The sequence below is a fragment of the Herpailurus yagouaroundi genome, unplaced genomic scaffold, assembly GCF_014898765.1.
Source record: "Herpailurus yagouaroundi ecotype Mexico unplaced genomic scaffold, PumYag 205, whole genome shotgun sequence".
NCBI lineage: Eukaryota > Metazoa > Chordata > Mammalia > Carnivora > Felidae > Herpailurus > Herpailurus yagouaroundi.
This window is the reverse complement of record NW_024412436.1, coordinates 372,063-399,207: the sequence shown is the minus strand read 5'-3', so window position 1 is coordinate 399,207 and position 27,145 is coordinate 372,063. Positions and strand designations below refer to the sequence as shown.

General features: G+C 39.0%; 1 protein-coding gene across 1 annotated transcript; it reads right to left on the bottom strand.

The window, feature by feature from the left end:
- Nucleotides 1-4,012: 4,012 nt before the first annotated feature.
- On the bottom strand, nt 4,013-25,484 carry TNFSF4 (TNF superfamily member 4). Its single transcript, XM_040451667.1, has 3 exons — nt 24,981-25,484; nt 8,809-8,857; nt 4,013-7,068 (listed from the first exon to the last, which is right to left on the bottom strand). The coding sequence occupies exons 1-3, from the start codon at nt 25,467-25,469 to the stop codon at nt 6,719-6,721; spliced, it is 888 nt and encodes a 295-aa protein (XP_040307601.1). The 5' UTR covers nt 25,470-25,484; the 3' UTR covers nt 4,013-6,718.
- Between the last annotated feature and the right edge of the window lie 1,661 nt (nt 25,485-27,145).

Genomic DNA, 27,145 nt, shown 5'->3' with positions numbered 1-27,145 from the left:
ATGTTCACTAACTTGTGCTAGTACAAACCCACCACAGTTCACCCCTTGTCAACAGGGCATCTTTAATCATAATTTATTTCCAAATAAATATTATATCAAAATGATGGTTCCACCCAGTGATGCAGCTGTCCCTTGTACAATATTCTAGCTCTTCCCCAAATAAGATCCAAAGTTCATTCATCCATCTGTGGATGATGTTCCTTATTTTTGCAGCTGAGTCATACTCCCTCTTTGATATTATGTTACTTAAAATACAAGATGTAAAGTTAACTACTATTAACAGATGACAAAGGAATGGAGAGTTGGAAGGAAAACATTGGTTAGTACATACATCAATGTAGTCATATCAGAATTAGGAAGGAATACAACTAGTAGATTCCTCATTTCTAAAACTGGTCACATGGTCATAGATAGTATTTTTAACTTCCTTTTCCCACTACTCACCCCCAACTCATTGGCCCCTGTCAGCATTTTGGTTTCAAGCAGCTGGTTTCTCCCAACTTTCACATCTTGAGTTAAATGTCATCTTTTCAATGAAGTCTCTTCCCAACTTAAAGTGGATAAGCCCTTTTTGTTTCTTCTAGCACTCTGACTTGTTCTTTCCTTGTTTTTATTTGTTGTTTCTTATTTCTTCCAGACTCTCAAAACAATAATGGTTTTAATGAGTGAACACATTAATCTCTCCCTTTATTTACCACCTAAACCCTATCAATCATTAGGTCCAATTTTTTGCTTTACAGATCCATTTTTTGCTTTACAGACATCAACACTTGGTTTCTTATTTGGTAGCCTGGCTTCTAGCTTCTTCCCACTCAGTTAAGACCACATACTATGGTAAATACCTAGTGAAAAGAAACTATTTCATATTTGTATTTAGATTTCTAGTATCCAGCACAGTAGGCACATGGTAACATACAGTAGAAATTCAATAATTATCTGTGGATGAATGGTTAAAATATTATTAATTATATAAGGGATGTCATATAAGAAATCTACTGATTCTCATGATGGTCTCCTTATCTTAGGAATTCAGTACTCTAAGAATGAAAATTCATAGGCAAAATTCTTTTGGACTTGCACATGTCTGCTTTTTAAAAAAATGTGTATTTGATGAGTAATAAAAATGAGATTTAACTGTAAATGGAATGAGAAGTGTTTTGCATCAATTTTTAAGAGTTTAAAATAGTAGGAACATGATTAATGGGACATAAATAGTATTCGTGAAAAAATATAAAAATCACGTGGCACATTTTATCCATGTATGTTAGGGGCAGAATGGATGATAGACATGATAACAGCAAGTATTGGGGGCTTAAGAATAAAAGAAGATTAAGAATAACAGCTCATTTTAATTTCTAATGAGGAAAAAAAATATCACAAAATGCCTAGCACAATGCCTGATGTAAAATAGGAGTAGAACAAATTTAGGTTGCCTGCTTGACTATTGCTTGATTCATAATAATGAAGATAGTTTACAAATTAAAAGATTCAAGTTGCCTTAAAGAATGGTCATAGGATTATAGAATGTTACCTCTTAAAATTCATTATAAGGGGAAGATATAGATTGTCATATACTAAAAATCTCTAAGGTAACATATGTTCTTATTAATAAATAGTGTACCCTAAATAAAAGTAGACAGCTGGACTGAAATGACCTTTAGAGATTACTTCCTGCTTATATTTCTACAATATCAAGTCTTGTTGATTACTTTTTTATTTTGTTATTGTTCTTCTTTTAACCTCAAACCTCAAAAACCAAAGGTCAAGACAGCATAATCAGTAGGAAAATGAAAGGTCTTTTATATACATCAGCAATAAAGAGAGTGTATATGAAAGTAAAAGTATTTTCTCAGCTTTGACATGACTCCAAGGAAACCCAAATGCTGAAATTCTGTGCTTCAGCTCTTAAAATCCCTGTTTTCTACCACAGATGGGCCATGAAAAGATAAACAAAGTCAACCAGTTCCATTAACCAAAATGCTGGTCAGGACCATGTTTAACTGTGCTCATGCACAATGGCTTCAGATATCTCAGGGACTGTGGCAGAAAGCTGGAATACCCTGGATGCTTAGCATCCTCTTCCTATGTCAACTCCCTGCCAGCTTCCAGATAGAATGCTACCTTAATTGTCCCCCCAGGCACCAGTCAGAACTAAAGGTCCTTATATGCCATGCCTTCAAGATTAAAAAGAACCATCCAACCAGCTTTTGTTGGAGGGGGGAGGGGAGTGGTGGTGGTAAAGCATTATAGGCTTCATGTGTCAGTTCTCCTCAGTAATAATTACATTTAAATTTTACCCATATCCTTTCATGTCTTGATCCCATGGATCACAGATTGAATGAGTGGCTATGACAGCCACCATGGCTAGTTACTAGGAACTCTAGGGAGAGGTTCCAAGCCACCCACATACTCTGTGAGTGAGGCTACTGCCAGTGAAAGAAAATTTTAGATAGATAGATGGATAGATAGATAGATAGACAGACAGAACTAGGCAATTTCAAAGCACTGCCAAAAATTTAATTTTAGAAACAGGGTATATTTAAGACAAAAACAAATAAATGTACAGAGAGATTGAAATCCCCAGGGATTATTTTTTAGTGCTCATAACATCTCAGGTTGATATTTTTTTAAATACTACTTTTTAGAAAATATGTAATATTTTAAAAATGACCCAGTGTAATCTTTATTAAACATTTACTTTGAATTTAATAAGAAAACTTCTATATGTCTTTTTCTGAAAGTATTAAAAATGTGGCTATTATGAAATTTCTTTTTCTTATTTTTTTCTAGTTAATTTGAAGCTTTTGTTCAACTGACAGAAAGTAAGATTCTCCTATGAATTGGGTCAAAATGAAAAAGTGACACTGACAAGAACTTAGACTTTTTCCAAAACCGTGATAAATTCTTCTCAAAAACCTGTGTTTCCTTTTGTAAGACATGATCCAAAATTCTCAGTTTTGTCTTTACACCTCCAATATTTTATCCTCAAACTACCCATTAATCCTATCTCCCACAATGACCAAACACAAATTCCTGTCTTGGAAAAATAGAATATGCTCAAACAAAGAAATGGGTGAATGAGTGCCATAACCATAGTGGTAGCTCCTTGTCCCCAGAAAACACCATGAGAAGTCCTACCCCTTTGCCTTTGTACACACTGTTCTTCCCCAGCTATGTTCTTCCGTCTTCTCCAGTCTAAATCCTACAAGGCTCTTCCATTATGCTTCAGTGATCTCTCATACTAAACCCCATAATTCTTTTATTCCTTTGGCACTTAAAGTGACTTTTGTAAATTAATAGTTATTAGGTATTGAGACCAACCGTGTTTCAGACAATATGTCGGGTACTCTCAGGGTCACAAAACTCCAGAAGGTATGTATTAATATCCCCATTTTACAGATAAGGAGAGTAATAAGGTTTAGGATGTAATTACTACTAAGGAGAAGGGACATAATACTCAAAGAAATCATCCCAGGTTTAGAAATGAGGCAAGAATTCCTGAGAGAAAGAAGAACAGTACATAGTAGAATTGTATTTGAATCAGTCTCATGAACAAGAAGAGGAGCCCTAAGGACTTCTAGTGAATATCTTTTCAAAAGCAAAGATGGAATTTGGATAGTTGTATCCCCGACATAGTTCCGATGGTTGAAATTGGAAGCAGTTGGGGCGCCTTAACTCAGTCGGTTAAGCATCCGACTTCAGCTCAGGTTACGATCTCGCGGTCCCCTGCGTCGGGCTCTGGGCTGATGGCTCAGGGCCTGGAGCCTGCTTCCGATTCTGTGTCTCCCTCTCTCTCTGCCCCCCACCCCCCATTCATGCTCTGTCTCTCTCTGTCTCAAAAATAAATAAAGGTTAAAAAAAATTTTTTTTTAAATAAAAAAAAAAAAGAAATTGGAAGCAGTTAGGAAACTGGAACACGTGCCCCATCCTTCCCTCATCAAGGAATTAGCTGATCATAACAAAGAAAGGAAGAGAAGGATAAATAAAAACTGCAGCAGCACTTTAGCCAGTAGTGAATTCTGAAATCTTTTATTTGTTTCCATGTAAATATCAATATTATTATTAGCTATATTATTAATATCAATATTAATACTTCCTGAGAGCCAGAAAAGCACTAACTACAAAATTATGTCTTAAAATAGGGGACCTGCCCAGTATGCTTAAGAACAAATTATGATTTTGGATCAAGATTGGAATCCCTTAAGCCATCCCCTAAACAGAAAGTTACTAAGTAACGATTGCAGCTGCTTTTTGAAAGAATCCTCAAGAAGGCTGAGTGAAGATGTTAGTTTGTCTAAGAAAAAAAAAAATCCAAGGCTATACATCTTGACTCACAGCAACCAGTATGTAGACATTTAGTATGTACATTCACAGTTAGCACTATAAGATTCTAAAATGATCATTTAACAGGAGAGGAAAACAGGATCCAAAAATGGGAAGTTACTTGCTTAAGGTCACATAGCTAGTTACTGACTGAATCAAATTAGGTTTTCAGTCTCCTGACTTTTCATTCAGCTCTCTTTCCACAAAACTTTGTTGTCTCCAAAGAAGGGTTAATTATCTTTCTGAAGGAATGACTTAAAGAGGACAAACATATTTTGATGGGTAGAAGTGGGAGAGGGGGTGAAGCTGGTGCATGGCAAAATAAAATCCCTGCATGGCCAAAGGAGGCCAGCATGGGAAGAGCAAGCCACATGTACCCAAAGGGAGTGGGCATCTGTGAGGAAGGACCATGACACCAAAGACAGATAACCCACAGAACAATTATGCTTAGGCCTGGAATGTGCATGTCCAGGAGAAATATAGTTAGACATTTCAAACTTTAAAAAGTAAATATATATATTCTTAAATATTATCTAAGTCATAAACATTTACTTATTAGATATCACCCATTGAGTAACTTCAACTTTGCAGACCATAGTCAATAACAAAGAAATACACACACACACACACACACACACACACACACACACACACCCTACACACACCGACACACAGAGATTTAAATTCTCTGAGTAGTTAAGACAAATGTCATAGAGTATCTTGCTCAGAACAATTCATGTAAAGCATTTAGCCCAATGCCTGGTCCACAGCAGACCCTCCACTAATGTTTACCTATGATTATGCTCATGGTCATGATCATGATCATGAGTATGTGACTGCCTTGGCAGCCACTCAGAGCTTGTGACTCTTATGCACAATTTCTCTTATTTAGCTTCTTTTTATGATGCATCTTTGTTTAGCTTCTCTCCATAACAGATTAAAATAGAGGGTGCAGGAACATAGGTGGACATAGATAAAACACATGGAAAACTGTGTTAAATAGATAGGAAAAAGTCAAAATGTAATTGAGGCCATTTAGTGTAGGGGCACACTGCCTTCCACCTTTCTGGAGATCCTGAAGCTATCACTGTACAATCACTGTGATGACACAGAACCATCCAGAAAGATTCTATGTTATGTTATACACTCTATTTAAAATGGGAGGAGGACATTTGCTGCCATTTAAAAATTTTATCAAAAATTTGAGTTCTTACAAATCATCTGGAAGTTTGTCCACAGTGCCATAAGCCTGATGCATCCATAGGGATGTTTAAATTAAAAATAAGTGGATCTTTTCCCCTATTGGTATTGGCTGATTATTGGTCATTCTAGTCTCAATTATCAATGTGAGATCATATATGATATGACGGTGTTTGTAGACAGATGTCAGTATTTTTCATGTAATAGCTTCTCAGTGTCTCAACATAAATTTGTGTTTAAGAAAAGAATTGCTTCATTTTTTAAACTAGCAATGTGGTATACATGTGCAAGAAATGGAGCTGATTGTATATTCAGCATAAGCAGGAGAATGCACATGGGTTGCTTTGCCTCCTGCTTATGTCTTTTCCTTCCCAGACTATTTAAATTCTTACTGACTTTTACCCTGAGATGTCCAGTTTCACTGCTCTCCCATGCGATAAAGATAACCTTCACAATAAATTATCTTGCTCTCCCGAGTTTGGAAAAATCTCTTACAGTTTTCCTGAAGTTTCTGATTACATTTTTCATAGCATCTTTGAAGGGAAATCTCTATTAATTACATTGGAGGCTGGAAAAGCAAAGTGGCAAAGAAAAAAAAAAAAAAAAGCCCAGAGCACAGAGTATTCTTTAGCTGGCTGTCTTCAAGTCCTGGCAGCTGTTCTCAAGACGATTTTCCTTTTGAACTCCACCAAATGAGAGAAGTATTTAGGTACTATGCAAATAGCAACTAATTTCATCTTGGAGAGATACCACCTTTGACAGATTCATGTCCCCTTCCTTTGTCCTCTTCATTTTGATAAAGCCAGATGTCAAATTTCCAGCAAAGGGTAGTCAAGTGTCTTTTTCAATAAAGAAAGTTTATTATGACAATTTCCTGATCAATAGAAATAATGTGCCTTAAGGCAGGGGCACCTATTTTCTCATTTTTGTAGAGGTAACTAGTAAGCTTGACGCAACCATCAGGGATGAGGGATAGGTGATTTAGAAGATGTGAAGATAAATAAAGTTAATTCGTATGTAAAATAAGTTTTAAATATCCCTGAGTTAGGGGATCTGCTTCTGGTCACATCCCGTGTGGCCATATATGAGGGCTAAGCTAGGACGACTTCTCCACTCCCACAGAAGAATCAGAGTCCTGTCCAACCCCAGTTCAGTGTTCTTGCTGGTGCCAGGCTTAGGTGCAGCCCTCAGGTCCTCAGTAGGCACAGAATCCACCAGGAGTTTGAAGAATGACAATCAATTCCCCACCATTCACCTGGATGTCTTTGTAGGAGGTATTGTGAGTGGTCACGTTAAAGTAGACTTTGTCCTTAAAAGCTAGATGGGCCACTCCAATGGAGTCGACAGATTTGACCTTGCTCAGAGAGAAGAGAGGTTTCCGACCCTTCCGGTAATAAAGGCTGAGGCTGAGCTCCTCAGAGAAGTAGCCCTTCAGAGAGATGAGATAGAACCCATCACAGTTGATGATGATTGAGTTGTCTTGCACCTTCATGGTTTCATCCTTGTTTGGGGATGTGATGATGCAACCTGTCCCATTCCCACACTCTAAGGAGGGGAGGGCAAGAAGGAAAAAAAAAAGAATGATTTCTTAGCACAGCATTCGGCAACAATCTTCCAGTACATCTAAAAACATATGAAGAGAACATGATCGGGAAAGATTTTTGAAAAGAATAAAAGAAGGAGAGCATTGTGTTTCCACATGAGGGTTGGAGTCTGCTTTACCTGGGGAATGGAAGAAGAGGCAAAGCTAATACTAGTGGCCAAGAGGATTTCAGAACGGAGCTGGATGCAAAAACTAAGAGGTTAGAGCAACTGGCAGTGGTCGCAACAGACCAGTGGCAGGAAATGGCACTTCGAAGTTTCTCTGATTTTTCAAAACCAGGAGGTGTTGCCACTTCAGTGCTTCCTTCCTTTTTCAATGAATAGACAAGGGCAAAGGGTAGCAGGAGTGCCCCTGCCCAGGGCCTGCACACCCCATTCACACAAAGCAATTGCTCTTAATGCTGCCGTATCCTCTCTCCACCTGACTGTGAAGTGCAAGTTTGCTACATGCCCTGGGCACTGGACTTATCAACAGCATTTACTACTGATCTTTGCTAGCAGTCACTTAAGTTCGATAATGCCGCCATGCCCAGAATGTCTGTGGGCTCAGTTCTGCTCGATACGATGTAGGTGGAAGAGTTCAAGAACACAGACCTGCTTCTCCATTTTACCTTTTTATTGCTAGTTTTTCCCGGAAAGTGCTTTGGGGAAAGTTACTACCACAGGAGAGAGAAGATAAAGGATGGGGGAGGACACAGATTGATAGCTTTGGTAGCTTTGTGTAGGGCCATTCCAAGTGTAAGGCAAAAAGACTAAATTTCTTTTATTTCTACCTCAGCCACAATATCATTGTGAATGGCCAAGCAACCACATCTCAGATTACCCACTCTGGTCCATGTCCCTTAGTCATAGGAAAGAATAGTCCCCACTCTTGGGCACAATTCAGTTAATTCTTGATTTGCATCAGGCCCAGGTGGCATAGTTTAAATTGAAAATGAAGACCACTTTTGGAGGGCAAGATATACTTCCCTTCAGGCAAATGAAGGGAATGAATGAAACAAATGAATATCCATATAGAAACTACTGGTGATTGTCCTAATACTAATCATGGATCCAAATAATGCTCTCCTAATAGTGGATCACCTTGCCTTCATATTTGGGACCTCCCAACTCTCATTAAGACAGAATATTGTCCTATAATCAACTTAGTGGGAAATGATGTGTCGGAAAGTCATCCTTTAGTTTTCTTACCTACGAAAAATGAGAATAATTCCTATTCAGAGGTTTCCTGAGAGGCATATAAAGTGATTAATAGTGACAAGCATATATTTGGTAACTAATTACTCCCTTTTATTCTTTATACATTTTCTTTGTCCCTAATGAAAACAGCATGCAGGCTCTAACAATTGCAGGATTTCATACTTCCCAAAGAATAGGAAGAGATCCTGTTTGGGGGAAGAAATTAAGAGACTAGAAAGAAGATTCATTTAAAAGCATGAATCAGGGGCGCCTGGGTGGCTCAGTCGGTTAAGCATCCAACTCTTGATTTCAGCTCAGGTCATGATCTCAAAGTTTGTAAGATTGAGCCCCACATAGGGCTCCATGCTGGCAGTGTGGAGCCTGTTTGAGATTCTCTGTCTCCTTCTCTCTGTGTCCCTCCCCTGCTCACTCTCTCTCTCAGAATGAATGGATAAACATTTTTTTTTTTTTAATAAAAACATGAATCAATTGAACAATACTTACTGGTAAATTGTACTTTGATACTTTGAATTGGAGGATACTGAGGTGGCACCTGATGGAGGAAAAAGGATATATTTTTAGGAAAAAAGGTGAACAAATGAAATTGACAAGTCATATCCTATGAAGCAGAAATGCAGGAGCTATAGAAGGAATGACTTGACGAGAGACCATTTTTTCTATGAAGATTAGACCCAGACTTGTACCTGCTCCCTTGCTTTTCTATAACATTTCCCAAGATGAGCCAGGAGTATTCTGTCATGCAAGCATCTAAGATCTGTCCTCACCTCTGCCAAACCCATCTCTAGTATATTGTTTTGTCTCTCTGAGCCCCCCTTTCCCATTTTGGATAACAGAGCATTTAATAGTCATCTTGAGAAATCCATTCAGTCAGAGATCCCCTCATGCAGAAGGCTGTGGCCAGTCATTCCACCATGGCCACAAACTCCCAGGATGCACTGGGAATGATTCTGGAAGCTTCCTGGCTACTTCTTCTTTCACTGCAACACAGGAGTAAGACTATCCTGTGTTCAGATCATACGGGCCATAGAAACTGGTCTAATCCTTCAGAATTCAGTAGATTTGAGTGCATATATTTCTAACATTGGCTCTTCCTCTTTTGTTTAATGGCTTGAAAAACCTAACTTGAACCAAGCGAGTACTCAACAGCAAGAGAGGTAAAATAATGCAGAAAGGAAGCCTGAATAAATGAAATGTCTATAGTAATATGATGGTTAAAAGAACAAAGCAGTTCAATACAGAGCAATCTCCAAAATATATGAAGTGAAAAAAAGGGGGCAGAATCATGTATAAAATAAATATATTACCATTCACGTTAAAAAATATTAATAATGCTTGTATGGGCATTAAATATATCTGAAGGAATTCTCAGAAAACGGATCATAAATATTGCCTCTGGAAAATGGAATTGGAAGCCTGAGGTCAGGAATGGGGGGACACTTACTTTTCATGGTCTACTTTTTTTATATTTTTAAAATTTTGCACCATATGCTTGTATTACCTACTAAAAAAGGAAATTAAAAAGAAAAACAAAAAGCACCACCTATTGCTCCTGCCTGGAACAACATCTCTTCTCACAGATTATTTTTGGCAAGACATTTTGCTCAAAGGCATGGGGAGGGATTTGTTTTCATACCCTGGGGTGTGGAATCCCTGCTTCCCATTCTCCTGGCACACCAGTGGCTGCAGTCAAGCAGATTCCACTGGGGACTGCCCACACACATGAGGAATCCCCTACTTCCCTTCTAAGCCTTCTCATCACAAGCCTTACCAAGCTGAAACCAACAGGCAGCGTAGGAAGAAGGGAGAGCCTTTCTGAGAGCTGCCGGTGGTAACCACATGGAGAGAGCTGTTGATTTAGGATGATTTGAGAGTCTGTCCCCTCCATGAACTATTTGTGACAGCTAAATTAGTATCCTTCATGCTTAAGGCAATGTTCTGGAAGAGGGCCTCTCAAAGGTCATATTACATTATCACCATAATCCCCTGGGTAAATAAATGCTCCCAATGCTCTCTAGCTGGTTGGTCCCAGCATGAATGGTCACATTTCAGCATGCAGCAACCTTGGTTTTAATGTCAGGGGGGCAGGTACAATGTCATCCCAGGCAAGTTTCATAACTTTCCTAGAAGTCAGTTTTTTCATCTTTAAAAATTACCAGAAGATCACAGGCATTTCTTCCAGCATTAACTGTCCATGATTTGGATTTTAAAAGTTGCAGTGCTAAGTCAATTTTAATAAAAGAGAAAAACATGAAGGCTCTTCATCCAAGTTTACATCAAGCTCTGAGATCTAAAAGCCCTCATGACTTAATTATTTGACTGATTCTCCAAACACTCCCTGCAAATCAAAGGAAGTTCTGAATGTTTTGAAGTACCCTTACGAAGTAGGGGTGGTTATAACCAAGAGGACATTCTCTGAGACCAAGGAAAGCCAACGTGACTTCCTCTCTAGGGTAGATCTAACAGAACTCCAGGCTCAGGTTTCCTGTTTCTTCTCCTGAAGATGACCAGTATTAGACATTTACATATTCTCAGAAGTTTTCTTACTGGCATCAATACCATTAAGTCTAGGAAATGTTGTAAAATAAAATAAGATTCTCCTTTCCTCTTCTTCTGTGCCCTTCCACTTTTCCCTTCGTCCTCCATATTTGATTCTTCACACTCACTACCCCACTGCTCTGAACCACCCTCCCAACAGACCCTCCATTGCCTGGCTCCAACCTCCTTGTCAAGCTTTATTACCACACATATCCTTTCCATGTCATACGCTCTAGCCAACCATTTTCTCCAATCTTTTTGCCCTTAACTAGAGCCTGGTAGGATGAGACAGAGAGCACAGACTTGGGAGTCAGATTCAGTTCAAATTGTGACTTATCTAGCTCTGTGTATTTGGAGATATTATATACTATTTCTGAGCATTAGTCTTCATCTGTGTGAAACTATGGCATAATAATTGCTATTGGAATGTTCCAGATGACTGTGAAGTTTAAGAAACATGTGAAAGCACCCAGCAATCAGGCTGGCGAGCATTTGAAATATATTTGCCTCCTTTGTTCTCTCTGCCAAAAATGTCCCTCCATCTGTGTCCATCCATCAAAATATCACCACCTTCAAGGCCTAAATCAGGAACTGATTTTTGGCTTCTGCACTCGCACAGTGAGTGTTTAAAGTCACTCTGTTCACATGAATGTTTATAGCAGCTTTGTTCATTATTGTCAAAACTTGGAAGCAGCTAAGATGTTCTTCAGTAAGTTAATGTATAAATACACTGTGATATATCCAGACATTGGACTTTTAGTGCTGAAAAGAAATGAGCTATGAAGCCATGAAAAGACATGGAGGAAACTTAAATGCATATTACTAAGTGAAAGAAGCCAATCTGAGAAGGCCACATACTGTATGATTCTGAATACAGAACATTCTGAAAAAGACAAAACCATAGAGACAGTTAAAGATCAGTGGTTGCCAGGTGTTAGGGAGCAGGGGGAGATGAGTAGGTAAGTACAGAAGTTTCAGAGTAGTAAGACTATTCTGTATGACACTGTAATGGTGGGCACGTGCCATTATTCATTTGTTAAAACCTATAAAATGTATAGCACCAAGAGTGGATCCTAAGGTAAAAAACAGAATAAAACAAAAACTCTCTATTGACTTCCACTCTACCACCATACGTCTCATCTGCTCTACAAGACTATTTAGCTGTACGACCTTGGGAAATTGGTACTAACTTGCTAAATTTCAGTTTTTTCACCTATAAAATGGAAATAATAAAATATATATCTTAGAGTGAAAGAAGATTAAATAATATAATGTTTGTGAATTTTCACCACATGGCCTGGAATATTGTAGGAGTCGACAAATGTCAGCTGTTATTTTCAGATGCACATGGAAGACAAGATCCATGTTCTTAATTTATTCAGCACAACACTACTCAAGCCTTATATATGAGTATGAAATGAAGGAATTATTAAAATAGTGAATAAAGACTATCAAAGTCCCTGAAATATTAGCTCTTTGGCTCTCATAGCCCAAAGAAACAGTACAAAAGCATCCGGGCCTAATGAGAAAGAATTACCAGAAAACAATCAGAAGATATTTATTTTACCCACATACAAACAAACATGGTATTTTTTACCATGATGAAAAGCAAAATCCTCAGATCCTTTCCAGATACTAAAAGAAAAGGGAAAATATCAAAGGTCTCAGAGAGCTTCCATGTAAGAACAAGCTGGAAAGTCTGAAGAACCCACATCATTCTCAAAGGTGAAATCCAAATTAATGTAGGTCAAGCACATCAGAAAAAGTATAGTCCTGATGTTGGAATGAAGTGGTCTCAGAAGCATAAGTATAAAGGAAATCGTTTCCTTGATGCAAACAAGAAATGTTTGTTCTACTGAATTATTTGGTAGTTGATTGAATAATATGATTGTCATATTATTTGGTGGTTTGAAACAGCATCAACAATTACTGAGTATCTGCTGTGTGGCAGGCATTCATTCAACTCTGGGAACAGAAAGGAATAGAACACACAATTCTTATTTTTGACAAACATATGCCAGCTGAGGAAATAAAATCCTCCCTCTACATAAAACCTTTGGGAAACATCAATAGACAGTGTATGGGAAAAAGTTCCAGAGAACAAAAAAGTCACTGCAGGCTTTGGCAGCTCAAGGAGAAAAAACTTGGACAGAGGCCTTGAAAGAGAGAAAGGGACCAGATAAGTAAAAGACATTCTATGGAAGAAAGGTCTAGAAATGATACCATTCTTGGTATTCAAGAAAAAAAATAAAAATTCACTAAGAACTTATAACATGCCATGCATTAGGTTGTTCTTTCTCAGAATCATTACCTCATTTGTTGCTCAAAATAATCCTATTAAGTATGAATAATAACAACCCATGTTTTGCATATAGGAAAATGAGAATCAATGCTCTTAAGAACTTGCTCACAAATAAACAGGTATTAACTTGAATTTGGTTGAACTCCAGTCCCTGATAATAACTTTTCACTTTATCCTGTATTATCTTAAGAGTAAAAAAAAAAAAAAACACAAAACAAAACACAAAACCTATGAAAACATTTGTCAGAGGGTCCAAGATTAATTTGAAGTATTTTCATCATAATACTAATGAGGAATAAATATTAGGTTTTACACAGTTGTCAAAATATTCATATATATCTCAAAATATCCAGAAGTTCTCCAGAAACAAAGCTCTTCAGACAACTCTACAAGGTCGTCTGTATTGTACAGGTTGGCAAAACTTCTAGTGAGGCTCTGCTCCTGGCATGGAGCAGCAGGCCCATGAACTAGTACAAAGTAGGAAGCAAGCAGGTGCTGCAAACAAGAGCCAGAATTAGGTCCATTCCTGGCCTCTCTTAGCATCTTGAGCACTGAACTGTTCAAGAACATGGTTGGGACATATCTGATGGCTAGGGTTTGCCTAGCAGTCTGTACCGAGTTCCCAAAAATGTGATGCTTCATTCAAGGGCTCATCTTGGGAGAGTGTGAGTTTCTAATTCTGACTCACTGGGATGTGGCAGGAGGCTGCCACCTTTATACTCATTTGGCATTTGTCCTGGAGAGGGGCATCTGTGGCAGGAGGGAATGATAGTCATCAAATATGAAAGCAGGAAGTGGGCTCCACACTTACTATGTGGGCCTTGCCCTTCCTCACTTGATGTCAGGCTACAGTGTCAGGATCCTACGTGGGAGTGCGCTGGGGTGTGAATCAGTGTTGGATGGTGGGGAAAGAGATCTGTAAGGGGGACTCCCCAGTTGACCATGCCATCTCGCACTGAATGTGAGCCTCATCCACCTTGGGCTGCATGTCAGTAGAGAAGACCTGAGAGCTCATGAAAGCACAACCTCACAAGCTGTTGGTGTATGTCTCAAGGAGCCTCTGAAAAGAAAGATGGAATTTTCCATACTTAACTCATTACAGTAGGCTGGGGAGGTAGACTCTCATCCTGCCGCATGTGTGTGTGCACTCAGTGGAAACAGCCTCCTTGCAAAGGGAAGGGCCCCCCTCTGATCAGGGAAGTTCACGAGCCCACTCAGAAAGGAATGAGAAGAATGGGCAAAAACTGGTACTTTGGCCAGGGAGGCTTCTGTATTCATAAAACCATATCCCCAAAGGTACATTTCTTAGAGATGAAGAGGTGTGGCCTTGAAAACCTCTTCTAATAAAGAGTCTTTTGTGGGGGATTTAATGAACACAAAGAAGAGCTGTTTTAATTGTCATCCAAACACTTTCTCTTGCTCCTCCCCACCTTTCACCGTGACTGCTGGCACCTTTTTGCTGTAATTTTTCTCCTACTATTTATTCTCTTCCCAACTACACAACCCATGTGAAATACTAATGTAGCCTGCTTTCTCACCACTTCCACTCTTCCTGCCAAACTTACTTAGTAATGGAGATCTCTCAAAGAGCCATTTACTGACCCTCTCCTATCTCAGAGAACAAGAACTGTGGTTCCATTGTCCTCAGTGCTTAGCAATTAACAGTCCTAAGAGGAATCCAGGTATTCAGGTAAACAACCAAATGAAGCATAAGCATCCAGGTGACATGAACATACCTTCAAAATTATATGACTGACCCAAGACAACCAATTATATCCCCAAGGGAAGGGTATTCTTGTATCTGGGTTTCCCTTTCCAGATTAACTGGGGAAGTCCTTAAAGTACATTGGCAGAGGAGTCTACCAAAACATTTCTAAGAACACCCTTCTTCACCCCAATGATTAAGTCTCCACCATAATATCCTTGTAGAAGGCTAGTCTCTAAGCAACTGGAAGGCTCTGTTAACAATGTACCCACTGTATGATTATGAGTCTTACAATGCATCAAACATAATGGCATTCAGTAAATAATGTTTGCTGAGCTAAGGTGGAACTTAGCCCCTTAGACTATGCCCAGACCTTAGCTAGTGGCTACATAATCACATAATCACATAGAGCTGACACTGGCTGTAGCCAACATTATACACTGCTCAAGGTTTTTTGAAATTGCCTCATTCTTCCTTGAGTACAAAGGGAATAGCAAAATTATCACAAGCAATATATTTCTATTTGAAGTCACTCATTCCCCATTTCACTTGCTATACAAAAAGGAGGGATTGTTGCCTTGGTAGGGCAACTTAGTAGAACCAGACAAGGCATTCGTCTGGGAATAGGAACACCTGGGTCTGGTTTGAAGCCATCTATAAGTCCCTTCTCTTTCTCAGTTTCTAATTTCCTCATCTTGATGTCCAACCTCAGTTAAACTGATGGAAAAAGCAGTAAGAAGTGCTTATTCACACTGTGGAATAAACAATGCCCATGAACTCTTCCATGTCAGAGATTCAGCAAATCACAACCTTCAAGAGAAACCCTGGGAGATTGGGTGATAAGAAGACCTTTGAACAGATTTTTTTCAACACAATAAATCCCTCTTCCTTAATAAAAGCAGTAGGTCTCCTTCTCAAGTGACTCCTTCTGATGGTTAGTGAACAATCAAAGATATCTCTAGTGTTCTTTGTGCAGTGAAGCTCTTAGCCTCATTTGCATGAGCCTAAATAATCCTCAACCTGTATTCTGCTGAAAGCTGGGATTGGTAACTTATAAAAATCATCATGGGATGATCATGGTGGTGACAATGACATCTTAAACTAAAGCCTTTCCTAATAGGTATAAAGATAGGTAGGTAGGTAGAGATATAGATATAGATACAGATATAGATAGTGGAATATTATACAGTCATAAAAAGGGTGAGATCTTGCCATTTACAACAATATGGATGGACCTAGAGGGTACAATGCTAAGTGAAATAAATCACACAGAGAAAGGCAAATATTGTATGTTTTCACTCATATATGGAATCTAAAAAGCAAAATGAACAAATAAATAAAAGCAGAATCAGATCTATAAATACAGAGAACAAATTGATGGATGTAGGGGGTTCAGAAAAATGGGTTAAGGGGAATAGGAGACAGGGGCTTCCAGTTATGGAATGAATAAGTCATGGGAGTAAAAAGTACAGGAATGTATGGAGATAGGTGGTGAACACAGCAAACGTATAGATAGGTTGAATCACTCTGTTGTACACCTGAAACTAATGTAACATTTTATGTCAACAAAACTTGAAAAGTTTTTTTAAAAAAAACTAAAGCCTTTCTTTTAAGGAATGGAAGAGAAGTAAAGCATCTAATGCAAAAGAGGAGTGTGCTCACTTTATACTCCCAGTCAAGAAACCAGGTACTGACATAGGTAGATAGCTTTCTGTGAAGCTTCTTACTGAAGTTTCTCACTGTACCCTATGTGGTTATCCAGTACGTCTCACACACTGTTATTGCTTCTTTAACCATCTTGTTTCCCCACTGTGTTGGAAACTCTGGGAGGGCAAAGAAGACCATATCTCACTCACCACTGTTTCCTCAGTGTCTGACAGGAAAATAATAACCATAGATATTGTTAAACAAGTAAATGAATAAGAGGTTTGTAGCGGTTTGAATAGTGTCACCCCCCCCCGACACACACACACACACCTTTCATGTCCATCTGGAAGCTCAGTTTGTGACTTCCTTTGGAAATAGGGCCTTTGCAGATGTAATTAGTTAAGTTAGCATGGGACCAACTAGATTAGGGTGGGCCCTAAATCCAATATGACTGGTGTCCTTAAAGCAAAAGGAGAGGACACAGTGGTATACACATGGAGATGGTGAGGCGAAGACGGTGACAGAGCTTGGGGTAATGCAACTACAAGCCAAGGAAGATCAAGGACTCCCGGGAGTCACCAGAAGCCAGAAAGAGGCAGGGAAGGACTCTTCTCTAGGGTCTTCAGAGGAAAGACTTCTCTGTGCCCCTGGAAAGACTTTGACTTTGAACTTCTACCATCCAGCACTGTGAGAAAATACATGTTTGCTGGTTTAAGACACCTAGTTTATGGTAATTTATCATGGCAGCTCTAAAAAACTAACACATGATTGAATAGGTATTTACAAGCAGTGGCAAATCACACTTTCACATTAAAGTAAATCTTTGAATCAGAGTCTGACAGAATTACAAAGGCCTAGGGAGATTATGTAGTCTAATCTCCTTATAATTTAAAATAATAATAATAATAAAAGAGAGAAAATCGGGCTCAGAAAAGAAAAGATGAGCTAGTACCCAAATTGAGGTCCCCTTTCTCATCTATGAATATACCAGACATGCAATATTCCGTCTTATAAAAACAACCATAAGGTATTATGCAACTGTTAAAGCTTCATTGATCATGTTACCTACATTGGCATAAATAGATTTAACTCTCTTTCAGAAAAGAATCTTCCTCCTCCATACTAGGTCACAAATCTTTCCCTCAATTTCTCCTCAAAAACTACGAATGCCAGAAAAGGAAACAAATTTTAAAACAGCCAGACAAAATTTGTAAAGCCAAGAGTCATGGAGTCTTAGCCAAGTGTAATGGAAAGAGACAGGACTAGAATTTAGACCTTGTCTTAATTTCTAACCTTGACTTTTCTGTGTAAACCTAAGCAAGTCTCTCAAGCCTCACATTTTCTCATTGAAAAACTGGACACAAATATGTGTGTAACTGCCTTCAAGGTGGTAGTGAATTAGTGAGGACAAAAGTACAGAAAAGATCTGCAAAAACAAGGGGCTGTTATTGGAAATGACAGTAGGAGTGACAGCCCTCAGTTATCCCTCCAAAAAGATCTTGGCGTTCCCAGTCTTCATTGTACCGTATACAGGGCCAGGTTAGGAACTTTTGGGGAGTTTGAAGCTAAAAACACTAAGCACCCAACACATGAGTATTTCAAAATTTATTTTATATACAAAACATATATTTATAAATTTATAAAATATATAAATATAAAATATATAAATATATTTTATATATACTTAACTGTACAGTATGTGTTTTACAACTTATTTTATAACCCAGCAGGTTTTTATATTTGCCCTTAATGACTGTTTTTGCTGCTTGCTTTCAATTTTTTATGACACTCTCATCTTCATCCAGATCTTTGATGGTTTCTCTGGCTCTGCCGTAGCTATACCTACAGGAAAGCCCAGCCCTGAGGGTACACCATTTAAACTCACTGGACTCTCACTTCCCCACATATACAGTTTGCATTTAGGGAATGAAGGAAGCATTACCATCATATATAATGCTCACTACATTAGTGTTGGGAGAATTAAAGTTGAGTCTACTGTCCATTTTTCTATCGGTCAGAGTATGTTCTTAAATAGCATTTACATGTTACCAAAGCTAGACAAATTTATACAATTAACAAGCCACCTAAGCTACATCTTAGAATGAAAGGTCTGCGGAAAGCAAATTTGATTATGCTAGCCCTATCCCCAATGTTTCCAGTATCATGAAAAAGATAGCATGCTTTTTCTAGACGTAATTTTCGACTCTATTTGGCAACAAAGTCATTGGAGAATTGGATAAAATATACCAAACTGGGGGGGGGGGCCCCCCCCAGATGGAATAGGCATGTTCTAAGTGTGTCATTTTAGATCTCTGAACCACTTTCGGATGCTAACCCGATAACACTGTTATGCCTTCATAAATTTCTCCCCTTTGCTCTTCTTTTCTCCCACCCAGTCGTGGGCTCTCACTTAGAAATCTATGTTCAGAAATGCTAGCACTATTACAAGGGTTTTGGGACTTGTTTTTAATCCTAAAAATTACAGTAGCAAAGTCAGTGTTCATGAAGCTAAGGTTAACCTTAACTATGATACGCTTTCTGAGGTCACGGGGTGTGCATACATGTGTATACATGCCACAAAGTAAACATTTTAGTGGCCCTAGCCTTGTGGAAGCATGTTCATGAATAATAATAATAATCTTAGGATTTACAAAGCTCTGCAACACAACATTTGCTCCTCACAACAACCAAATTCTGATTTTGGAAATGATGAAACTGATGCTCTGGGAATTTTACAGAATTTACCCAGGGTCATGAAGTTAAAAGGCTGGACTGAACCAGTCATTTAGTTTCTGGTCCAGCACACTCTCTCCTGTATACCAACAGCTCCTCCAAAAGTTTGCGATGTTTTGTAATTTCATGTAAGGAAGTGTTTTGATTCCTTCATCTGGAAAGATACGGACATCAAAAGTATGGATGGTTACAAACAAAACACACAAGCTATAGGGTGTCGGGACCATCTATTTCACCTGGGACTGGGAAATAACCTTTCTACTTTGCAGTTCAGTTGTTTATTTTCACTCACCAAACATAACATAAAAACAATATTGCAGGGGCGCCTGGGTGGCTCAGTCGGTTGAGCATCCGACTTTGGCTCAGGTCATGATCTCGCGGTTCGTGGGTTCGAGCCCCGCGTCAGGCTCAATGCTGACAGCTCAGAGCCTGGAGCCTGCTTCAGATTCTGTGTCTCCCTCTCCCTCTCCCTCTCCCTCTCCCTCTCCCTCTCCCTCTCCCTCTCCCTCTGCCCCTCCCCTGCTCACGCTCTGTCTCTCAATAATAAATAAACATTAAAAAATTAAAAAAAAAAGAAAACAATATTGCACATGGCTTCTCTAGCCTAGATGTCTCCAGAAGATTAATGTTCATTTTCTATGAATGAAAAATCCCTGAAGAGTGGAAAGCTGCAGTTTCTGTAAGAGTGAAGGGCACAGAAGTAATTGCTACTAAAAGAAATAGAATTGGAAGGGCAGGATGGTCAGCCCTGGGCAAGGCTGGGTTTACTTGGTGCTGGTAGTTAGGGGCTGACATCAGAGAAAAGGAATCGGGAGATTATACTCTTGGGTCTATACCAAGCTTTCCAGATCTCCCGTGCATGTGTGGATGTTTGCTTCTGTATCTGTATATGTATATGACATTTTCCAACATGATCTCTCCAAATTACTCTGTCCTATTTTGAATATGTGGGTGAGAATATGTAGCTAAAACTTTCATTTAGGAAATATCACTGTGTAGAACATGTATCTAAGTTTTTCACTGAGAAAATATCATCACTGTGTAAATAGTCAACAATATTAGGCCCCCGGGTACTGTTCATCCTCTTACACATGGATCAGCACTTAGCTTCCTGAGAAATAGGCTCTTTAAAAATAAATAAATAAATCTGAGAATGGTTAGTTTTATTGTGGTGCCCCCTAGTGCCATATGAGATTTGATTCACTTTCTGTATTTGCCAATAAGTAGGCCACACAGTAGAGAAGCGAAATTTGGAGAAGCAACAATTTTAGTAATGTTTCCTGTATTTTCTTTTGCATATTAATAAATAAATGTGCCCCTTGGCAAGAGTGACAAGACCCTTTGTGATCTGCCCCTGCCTAAGTTTTCAGCCTCATCTGCCACTTTTCCCTATGAACACTTCAACCATTCTGAACAAGGAAGCCTTCTGCCCCTACCCAACACCATCTCTCTTGTCTGTTTAAAGAATTTCCCCTCTTTGTTCTAATATCAGCTGAAGCATTACCTGATCCCCGAGCTTCTACCGTCTCTGAGTTTATGGGGTTTTATCTCTAGATAGGCTATATCTAATGCCTGCTCAAAAATCCAAAGATTCTGTATGTTTTTATCAGTACCTCCCCTAAAAACCTGAAAAATATTTAATGACAAATCAGTTCAATCCTTCAGATGTTTCTTTTCAATTCTCACAGAATTGTTTATGAAATGCAAACTCAGTTGTATCAGAAATCACTTATTTGCATGTTATTAAAAAAAAGTATTTCTAAAAACTTGTTAGGTTGCATGGGGACGCATTTAAATTGAGCTAATCTGAGACAAGATTTTTCAAGCAAAAACACCTCTTTTTCTTCCTAAATGATACAAACAAAAGTCCAAGTTATAGCCTGACATTTTATCAATAAACTGTGAATTCTAATCCTGGGCATTGTTGGTACAGAAGAGGTCAATTCACTTTCCAAGCATCTCCACTTTTGTTCTTCCCACCAGTGAAAGTGGAAGGAATGTAAAACTTTCACTGGGGGGTTGCTGAAGAATCATCACTAAAAAAAGGACACCTGGGTGGCTCAGTCAGTTAAGTGTCGGACTCTTGATTTCAGCTCAGGTCAAGATTGAGCTTGGTGTCAGTCTCCGCTAAGTGTGGAGCCTCCTTAAGATGATCTGTCTCCCTCTTTCTCTGCCCCTTCCCTGCTCACACATGCAATTTTGCAGGTTCTCTCTCTCTCTCTCTCTCTCTCTCTCTCTCTCTCTCTCTCTTTCTTTCTCTCTCTCTCTCTCTTCTTCTATCTCAAAACAAAATTATTACTAAAAGCCCTCACCTATATAGAGTGCTATAGTGAAGGTGGTATAAATCTCGTAAGAGCCCTGGCTTCAAAAGCCCTGAGACACATGGATATAATTTACACAAACTCCATGCTTCATAGGTCAACTTTTTTCTGCCATTGCTCCCAGATGAAACTACAGATACAATTGGGAGCCTGATATTTTAAATGGTAATCCCAATAAATATCTAAAAATGTCTATTGGCTTTAGTGGCAGAAGCACTCAATTTTATAACTTGTGTCATGAATATTCTTCTAAGGCATCCACTTCTTTCCCCTTTCTAAATAAGGCATTTAGCTAACCCATATTAAGTTATCTGATATGTGTAGGATATGTGAATAAGTACAAGTTACAAATATATGTGCAAATTTGATTTCCCCCAGTCCCTTCTTAAGAAGCATAAATCCATAAGCTTAGACACAAAAACCTGTTTACTTATATTTTGTATTTCTCAAATCCTCATACCCATTCTACAAATATATATATGAACTATATACTCACAGGATATCGAGCTGTAAGAGATCTTTCTGTTCATGTGATCCAACTGCCTTGTGTTAAAATGAGTAAATCAAGGCCCAAAGAGGGAAGTTACAGAAGGAGTGGGTAAGATCTATCTTTCTTTCTCGCATCTCAAAAACTCAAACTTCTGCTTTTCACGTAAGTAAATAAAACTCAACAGAGTGGTGAGAAAACAAAAGGTTATTAAATAAACTTGATTGAAGAGAAAGGCCACTGTCAAATGAAATTTAATAGCTATATCTGTATTTTTTACAGACCTCTACATGTAGGCAGTTATTTTATAAAGCTAAAAGTTAAATCTAGGAAATGAAGAAAAATCATGATTATTTTCCAAATGTGTTTTCCTGCAATAAAATAGATCCAGTTTAACTGGAAAAATGATCAGCATTTCAGCTCAATTTCACCCTTTAAACACATCACTGGCATATCATGTGGTTTTTTTGTTTTTTTTATTTTATTTTAGTGAGAGAGTGTGTGTGAGTGGGGGAGAGGAGCAGAGAGAGAAAGAGAGAGAGAGAGAGAGAGAGAGAGAGAGAATCCTAAGCAGGCTTCACGCTCAGCATGGAGCCCAATACAGGGCTTGACCCCATGACCCTGGGATCACGACCTGAGCCTAAATCAAGAGTCGGACACTCAACTGACTGAGCCACCCAGACACCCCTGAAATACTATGTTTTATAAAAGTAGGGGTTTGATTTACATCACCACCAACCCCATCCTTCAACCCCATTTCAACCAAAATTCCAAACAGTCTTATCAATGAGTTTAGGAAGGCTACCAGTCTATGTCCCTTTTTCAACAGCTACTCTACACCCTTCTCTCCTCTCCCTTTCTCTCTCTTTCTTACATGCACACTCACACACACACTGCCGCCACAACCATTTGATCAAATTCCGGGGAGAATACACATGACCCATCTATGCTATCCTTCCCCCTTTTAGACTAAATGAGATTAAATGTAAGGACCCATTATGCTGCCCTTGGTCCTACAACAGTACAAGAAATTATGTCTAGCTAAGAAATAAGAAAAAAAAAATTAAAGGTAATGTCAAGTGAAGAATTTCAAATATCTGTGCCAGAAAAAAATTTTGTATCCTGAGTATATGAGAGCACATTTCTTGAGAAAACAGCTCTAACATACCTCCTGGGTCTTTGCTTCCATTTCTGTTCCAGGACCACAGAAAGCTAATTCTCTCCTAGCGATGGGCTCACTGTGAATTCGAGCATCCTAGAAACTCGTGCTTATGTTTCCTTCCAAGCTCTGTTCACCTAGTCACTGGGTGATTTGCCAGAAAGGACCCCTCTCCTTCTCAGCATCTCCTAGGTATTGACAGTCCAGGGCGGCCCTGCCACCAGCTGGCTATAGAGCTGTTTCACCTTTTTCTCTTTCCTGCTCAGAGCCCTGGTGCAATTGTTGAGCCTTGACTGGGGCCATCTGTCTTGTCTTTTTATCATCCCACGGTGTAAGGAAATATGTAACACTGTGGTTGTTTGAAAAGCACTCTCAGGGCTCCTAGACCTGGTGAATGCACTCAGCTGTTCTATTTTTGGTCATTCTCTTTGTTTTCTTCTCAGAAAAGCCTAATTCCGGTCTATGTCTTAGGCATCCTGCCATGGACACGTTGCTCCTCCCCCAGCCCTCCCCTCTAATCGCCTACTCTAATTTCACGCAAGGGGCTCTGCACAGAGAAGGAAATGTGTGGCAGGATGAAGAGAGGACTGGCACCTTGTGCTCGCTGGTCTGCAGACCTGACATGACACCAGCTACGCTTCTGGAATTTAGGAACATGAGCCCTCTCTGCGGTACAGTGATCACAACCGCACTCCCGCCGGCCTCTATACACCAAAAACCCCTACTTCCGGTAGACAAAGACAAGCCCAGGCATTGGCTAGGACTCTGCTTATCTTCTCCTGGTCTAATTTAAAGTACCCAGTCTCTGACATGGCCATCAGAAATGAAAGTTCCTACTGTCTCACCTTTCCCAGGGAGAGGCTTTTCCAACCCAAAGCAGCCTGCCAAGGAAACAAGAATGATCAGACTGGCCCCAACAAGGGACCATGGGAAGATTATACATTTATTTCCTTTTCAGTGGAATCTCTTGTAGTCAAGAGCATCCTTAAAGACCTAATAATGTTTGTAGTTACAAACAAGTAAATTTAAAAAATAATGTAAAATGGATCAGAACAAAGAGAAGGAAAAAGGGAAAGAATATCTGCATTAAGTGGGGGAAATACTTAGAAAGATGATCACGCACTACACAATGCATTGGACAAAGTGGGAAGAAGACAAAGTGATGTCTGTAGGTTGTGACTGGCAGAGAATAGCTGAAATACAATCTCTGATTAAGTTGGTGGGGTCATCATTTGGCCATGTATGCATATGCACGTGAACATGCACATCTCCGCCCTTAAAAAACACAGGTTAGCTATTTAAAGGAACTTAATGTTGGTACCTTCGGCATTCTTCAAAAAGCAAATCACCTATGGGGTTTATGAATGCAGTGGAAAGGTGGAACTGGTCCCTTTCTTGTTTCCTTTTTATATTAATCCCCTGATCAGATGCTTACTAGCAGAATGGGTAAAGCAAGTATAGCAGTGGCTCCATGCTTCAAAGCGACAGCTCATAAAGGAATGTCAGGATTCTTGCACTGCGAGGAAAAGAAGAATCCAGAAGCAGTGCCCATGCCCTACCTCCACTGTGCCCCACCACTGCCACTACTGAAAAGAAGGAAGGAAAAGAAAGACAGGAGGGTGTTTGACCACACTTTACAATCCCTGAGGGGCAGGTCGGGGGGCAATCAGGAATTTTGACATCAGACTATTTCCAAATGACTGTAGCTGCTGGAGCTACCATCATCACAAGCTGGAGGAAACAAAGGGCCCAGTGGAGCATCTTACCTGGGAAGCATAGAAGTGCAGGCAGATGTAGGTGAAACACAGGAGCAGCCCCAGCCCCTGAATTACAGCCGCCACCAGCAATAGCTTGTTGCTCTGGAATCTTCGCCCTGGTGCGTTTCCCACATTCTCATCCAGGGGTTGGACCCCTTCCATCTTCACAATCTGGATGCAGGGAAGATGAAAACTGTAACAAAGGGGAGCCTGATGGAGGACTGACCTCTTCCTCACAAAGAAGGAGGGGAAGGGAAAACAAAGCTTATCAATCAGAAAATACACAGAGGTCCTGGGACCAGAGATAAGAGGCAATTGAAAGAACAGAGCACACTCTCTCAGTTTTAACACTGCAGCTTCTGCAGGCAGGCGGGGGAACTTCTTTGTGACTAATCTGAATTTCCCCTTTACTTTCTTTCTTTTTTTTCTCTGGGCTAACAGGGAGTTGTTTTTGTGGCATTCCAGTTCTGATTTGAGTGACTGCGAAATGACAGTCATAAAAGTGTGCTAATTTCTTAATTTCTCATTGCACCAGTAACCAAATTGTGGGTCACTTGACAGAGATAAAAATCATGATCCGTTGATGGAGGAGTTCCTCTATCCCTTCCCTGAGATGTCTTAAATTGTAGAAGAGATTTAAGGAAAATGTTGGACGTAATCTCTCATCTGCACTTTATTAGGTAACTAAGCATTGAACCATCGTACGAATATATATATATACATAATATTTTTAAATAATTATATATATTATATATATTATGGATACATATATTTTTTAAAAATCACACACAGACCATTCTTTAAGTGAAAGAGAGAAAAGAAGAAAATAGGATGGTGGATCATGTAGCAATAAAGGAGGGAGATCCTCTGATTTTAGTACATTATATTATAATAAACAAACTGGTATATATCAAGCATCCACTATTGTCAGACACTGCGCTAGACAGCCTTACAGTCTTTTTCTCACTGGATCCCTTGAGGCAAAGTTAGAAAAAGCTTATATGATTAATTTTAAGTATAACAGAAAAGAGGCAGAAGAGTATCCTGACGTTTTCCTCTTCCTTCCACTTTTCATTTTCCCCCTACATAATTTTTGCATGAATGAAGAAATTAATTGATTCAAATAGGCTTTAAGGATCGTTCCTTCCTTTGAGGTTAGGGGTGGGACTCGGAATTTGGAAAGTAAGAGTATCCTACCAATAGATGGGCACTACTTACCCTTTAGTGCTGAGATAAATGATAAAAGGAAATAAGTCATGTAATGATTTAGAATGTCAAGTCCAAACTGACAGATATTTCCTGAGTACTTAGTAAACCCAGTGCTGCACTGGAGGACAGGGGTATGCTGGGGAGGGGATGTTTAAGGCACAATTCTGTCTCTTCTCTGAGCAAGCAGGTCTCTCTAAGCTCACGATGAGCCATTCAACAGATACTTAAAGAAAGAAGGGAGGAGGACTATTTTGATATTAACAATGTAAGATGCCATATCAATTTAATTTCAGAGAAAGTGGATATGAGGGAAATGGAAAATAAATTCATGGGTGCAGCATTATTTGAGGAAAGTATGGATTAATATCCTCAATATAATAATTATGCCTTGCACTTGGAGAACATCTTGGTCTTCAAGTTTTTGTCTGAAAGATAAGGTAACAGACACTTTGTCATAGACTCCAAGCCAAAATTAGAAAGCAAGTTCCATTGAAACTTATCTCTAGCTAGTTATTCCTATGCGCAAAGTATATATATAACATACAGGGTATGAAGGAAGGAAAAACAAAAGAAATAATTGTGTGTAGAGCCCAATTCTTGTGTAATAGTTGATAGTCATAAGTAGACATTAGACTCTACGTATTTACTCATTTATTGTCAAAGCCTAACTAACAGAATCAAAGGGGAAAAGCCTAAAATACTGTCTGAAACTATAAAGACTAACTGACCAAGATTGTACAAAAACTATTAATGCTGAAATCACAGAAAATGTTTTTAAATGACTGTCAAAAATCATGGAAAAAATGAACATTTAGAATATGTACTTGCGCCCTAAGCCACATCTCTTCTCCCTGTTATCGTGGTTTCTATGAAGAAAAACTACCATTGCTGGTTTTCATGAATGAGGACTGTGTGACAGAATCAGTTTCCTTTTTTTATTTTTAATGTTTATTTATTTTTGAGAG

Coding starts and splice junctions, on each gene's coding strand:
- TNFSF4 (XM_040451667.1), bottom strand. CDS start 25,469: ATGACTGTCATTTCGCAGTCACTCAAATCAGAACTGGAATGCCACAAA. Junction 8,858..24,980: donor TGCACTTCTATGCTTCCCAG/GTAAGATGCTCC, acceptor TTCCTCCATCAG/GTGCCACCTCAGTATCCTCC. Junction 7,069..8,808: donor TATCAAAGTACAATTTACCA/GTAAGTATTGTT, acceptor TCCCCTCCTTAG/AGTGTGGGAATGGGACAGGT.